The following is a 3,942-nucleotide window of genomic DNA, read 5'->3' as shown; positions in this document are numbered from 1 at the left end:
TAAAGCAGGAAAAGGCACAAGGGCATTTTATTTGTATTGTATATCAACAGTTTATAAGGTGTATATATAAATTGTTCGGACCTCTACACACATTCACAAGTACTAGATGTGCCATTGGGATCTGAGAGTGAACTTCCATCCTCTCACATGACACGTGACAGTTGAAGTTAGTTACATGGAAGGACATGTTATGATAAGGCCAACCGAAATGACCACCCCGAAGCCCAATGAAGAAACAAGGCATTTATCCAAACAAAGATCCATATCCACAAGATATGAACAAATGTGAGGATGTAAAGATATTTTCAATATAATCCATCAGATCCATTCTCGTCACTTTTTACACTTCTTTTCGGCAAGGCTCGATAAAAATTCAGTGAATACCTCTTCATATTGGGGCATCTTGCCATAACCTATACCAAAAGATATACATAACATATTATTGCTGGGTTGCTCCTTAGTCATTTTTTGTTCACAACATATGAAAGTAATGCATATATAGCAACTAAAAAATCTGCAAATACAACTTCACATACCCGGAAAGTAGTTGATATCAATCACATAATAATGGTTTTTCCTTCCTCGTGCTCTTATCATATCAAGATTGAACAGAGTAAGCCCCTACATAAAAACACAAAAAATGTTGAGCACAATTATTGAGTTATCAGGTAGCTTCTAAGGTGTTTATAGAGTAACTTGCAAATGATCACATCAGAAAATGTTTACCAGTCTAGCTCGAAGCTCTCTTGCCAGCGACACTAACATTTCTGTAGGAGGAAGATCTGCTTTAAAACAAAATAATTCGATCAAAATAACCCAAGGGAATATGATAAAAAGAAAGGGAAGTTTACAGAAAGCGCACTCTCATTTTTCATGAAATCCACAAAATACTGTTAACCCTAGTATTTTGGGTAATCCCAAGTATGCACCTCATTAACAAGAAATTTCCTCTCTGGAGAGGTTCAAGAAAAATGAGGGGTATCCTTGGGAATCTAGTGAAAGATGAGGATATGTTTGTGCATTTCCTTTGAAAGAGAAAAGAAAATATGTTTTAGTCTCACCACCAACGCTGGGATCAAGATCCACACCATCTGCTGAAGCCGCGGCACATGAGACTCGTGGAAAAGAGACAATGTCATTCGTTTTGGCTTCATCCCCTGAAATGTCGGGAAGGGAGAACCTCCTAACCACTTTAACCATATGTCCAATCACATACACTTTGAATAGAACACCACCTGAAGTATGAAGAAAGCAAACATTGGAATTTGGAATCAGATAACGATTGATGTATTTTGCTTCCATATACAAATCAGGAATGGATCTGAAATGGCCAGAGTTCCCAGATGATCCCATTATTTCCCTGGATATGACCCTTGTCAACCCCCAAAAGAGAGTAAAAAGGGGACAAATTGACCAATATAGCTGCTCAAATTCCATGTACATATTTGGGTCGACTATCGGTATCTGGACAAATAATGGAGACATAGGTGTACTCTTGAGGAAATAAATAAATACTCAGGGGGGTACTTTGTGAAGATCACCCCTACACACATCATCACTTGTAGAGTTTAGTTATTTTAATTACCATGATTCACAAATTCTTGCAACACCAATGGAGGTGTGAGCTCTGCTAAACGCACTTCATTGAATGCGAGAGAAAGTGCGTGAGACTTTGGCGTACCATCAATCCATTTTGGTTTTATGACTACAAAAATAAATAAAAAGAACAAGGTTTAAATACAGAAATGGGAATAACTGAAAGTCTAGAGTCATAAACTTGTTATTTGTATGTGGTTCTCATAAACGCAGAATAATCCCCCCCCCCCCCCCCCAAGATATTTACCAGAATAGCCTTAAGTTTTCATAGTTACCAGAATATACCAATACCCCTTTCTTCCATAGTCTTTTAACTGCCTTTGAGAGGAACTTTTACCTAAGGGAAACTGCAAGCCTGATGCAGCCACTTTCAAAGATATGCAAGTCGGGTCACCGTCAACAACTAACTGTTTCGGAACCATCACCCTTCCTGAAATTTGAAGTGTCGTTCGCCACAACCCATGAGAAAAGTAGATTAAATTCATAATAAGCATTCACTATAAATGTCATAAACAAATGCATACTAAAGATCATTCCAAACCTTGGGGATGATGGAAATTAAGGGCAGCAACCTCTTGAAGCATCGATTTTCGGTTGTAGACCTTTATTATTGATTCTGGGGGATCGAGGATCATGACATCAGGATAGCTTTGTTTATAATCCTGTAGAAAAGCAATATTTAAGACAATGAAAACATAGTTTCGGCACCAATCAAGGGCACAAAAGGAAAACAAAACACCAAAATACCCCGAACTCCTGAGGTATTTACCAAAAACAGCCCTATGCCTCCACAATCTTATGAGAATACTCGTAGCTAGTAATAGGGGCATTCTAGCAAAATTTTGAAACCCTGGGGTGTTTTGGTGTTTTGGTTTGACAATAAGTATATGAACACATGAAAGATAGCCACTTTTCTTACACGTAGCTGTTTGTGCCATGACTCAACTGAAATCTGTAGAAAAAAGGAATAATGAGGCTTAAGTTAAAACCATAATTCGAAAGTTTTTTAGATAAGCTAAAGTGAATGAATGACTGTCACCTTATGCAAGATGACATCAAACGGGCCTTGCTGACTCAGTGGCCTGTTACAATCTATCATCGCAAATTTTATACCTTTGCTCCTGCAACACAAAAACATCATACTTCACAATGAGACTTTGGATTGTCAATTCTTTCTTCACATGTAAGATGAACAGTAGATACCCAGAGTGAGCTTCCTGGTATAAGAGTTTGCATCATTAAAAGCTTCAGAGCTTACAAAAAGAGGATTTCAAACTCTGTGTGTGCCTCTCTTTCTATCAAGTTAGCTCCCTCATCTAAAACCTTCTACACGTTATCCATTAGAAGCAATCAAAACATGGGCTTGCGTCCACCAAACCATAAAATACAATTAAACCACACCTTCATCAATCCATAAAACAGAGAAAAACAACATGCAAAGAAAAGGAGTACATACATGCATACATACATACATACGAGTGTGCATGTATGTGTGTATGTGTGTACATATGTATGTGCATACCCGGCACGTGCTTCCAGGGAAGGTTGGATAAAGCTTCGGGATTTCTTAGCAGTGAGAGCATATCCAACAATGAAAATCTTCTTAGAAGAAGAAAACATGGCATTACTATGAATATAACTGGTCATAGTATTGCTATCATTGTTACCAATAGAAGAACAGAGCGACAGATCTCTTCTGCAAATATGCTTCTCTTTTTCTTCTTCTTCCTCCTCCTCCTCTTCTTCTGGTTCATTTCCAACGCCACTATCAACGTGACTATAATGCAGAGAATCATTGCTTTTCCTTAAAGATCTTTGCCATGGATGGCAATATTGGGAGGAGGAAGAAGAAGAAGAAGAAGAAGAAGAATCTCGAAGATCGCTTGGGTTACAGAACAATCCCCTTCCTCTTCTTCCTAGACCTAACCCCAATCCGACCTTCCATTCAACGTCCGGAAAGCTCGCACACACTGCAACAGAATCCCCGTCCATTCAGAGGAAAACAACGGGGGTTGGGACAGGAAAGGGGTGGTCGGTGGAGGGAAGGGAGGGGCTTCAGGAAGATACAGAGAATCAGCTATGGCTATGGCTATGGCTATGGCTATGGCGAGTTTGAGCAAGAACAGAGCAGGGAAGAAGGGGAGGCGAGATCATTATATACATAATGACATGTGCACATATAATTTCATTTATTATTTATTTGTTATATAGTTTATTTTGTATTCTTCACTTTTCAGTTTTGTGAAGGGGGGGGGGGGGGGGTGTTATGTGGTCATCCACATTCCTTGGCTCATTTTCAATGGCTTCGGTTTCAATGGCTAGATATTATGTTTGTTCATCTCACAT

The 3,942-nt window shown here is 38.9% G+C and overlaps 1 protein-coding gene across 1 annotated transcript; it reads right to left on the bottom strand.

Annotated features, from left to right (window-relative positions):
• On the bottom strand, positions 1-3,706 carry LOC147863548 (inositol-tetrakisphosphate 1-kinase 4-like). Its single transcript, XM_087319953.1, has 10 exons — positions 3,119-3,706; positions 2,636-2,717; positions 2,516-2,548; positions 2,138-2,258; positions 1,934-2,026; positions 1,586-1,705; positions 1,062-1,235; positions 727-782; positions 537-621; positions 1-413 (listed from the first exon to the last, which is right to left on the bottom strand). The coding sequence occupies exons 1-10, from the start codon at positions 3,586-3,588 to the stop codon at positions 334-336; spliced, it is 1,314 nt and encodes a 437-aa protein (XP_087176079.1). The 5' UTR covers positions 3,589-3,706; the 3' UTR covers positions 1-333.
• Between the last annotated feature and the right edge of the window lie 236 nt (positions 3,707-3,942).

The sequence above is a fragment of the Azolla caroliniana genome, unplaced genomic scaffold (genome assembly GCF_043228905.1).
Source record: "Azolla caroliniana isolate FFs.n. ecotype wild unplaced genomic scaffold, voAzoCaro1.0.p SCAF_5, whole genome shotgun sequence".
Lineage (NCBI taxonomy): Eukaryota > Viridiplantae > Streptophyta > Polypodiopsida > Salviniales > Salviniaceae > Azolla > Azolla caroliniana.
The sequence above is the reverse complement of the archived record's forward strand: the minus strand, read 5'-3'. Positions and strand labels throughout refer to the sequence as shown.

What these genes read in the sequence shown, in the direction of transcription:
- LOC147863548 (XM_087319953.1), bottom strand. Translation starts at nt 3,588, where the DNA reads ATGGACGGGGATTCTGTTGCAGTGTGTGCGAGCTTTCCGGACGTTGAA. An exon ending in AGGCTTGCAGTTTCCCTTAG is followed by an intron (nt 1,706 to 1,933) that starts GTAAAAGTTCCT and finishes TTATTTTTGTAG; the next exon opens with TCATAAAACCAAAATGGATT. An exon ending in TGATATCAACTACTTTCCGG is followed by an intron (nt 414 to 536) that starts GTATGTGAAGTT and finishes CTTTTGGTATAG; the next exon opens with GTTATGGCAAGATGCCCCAA.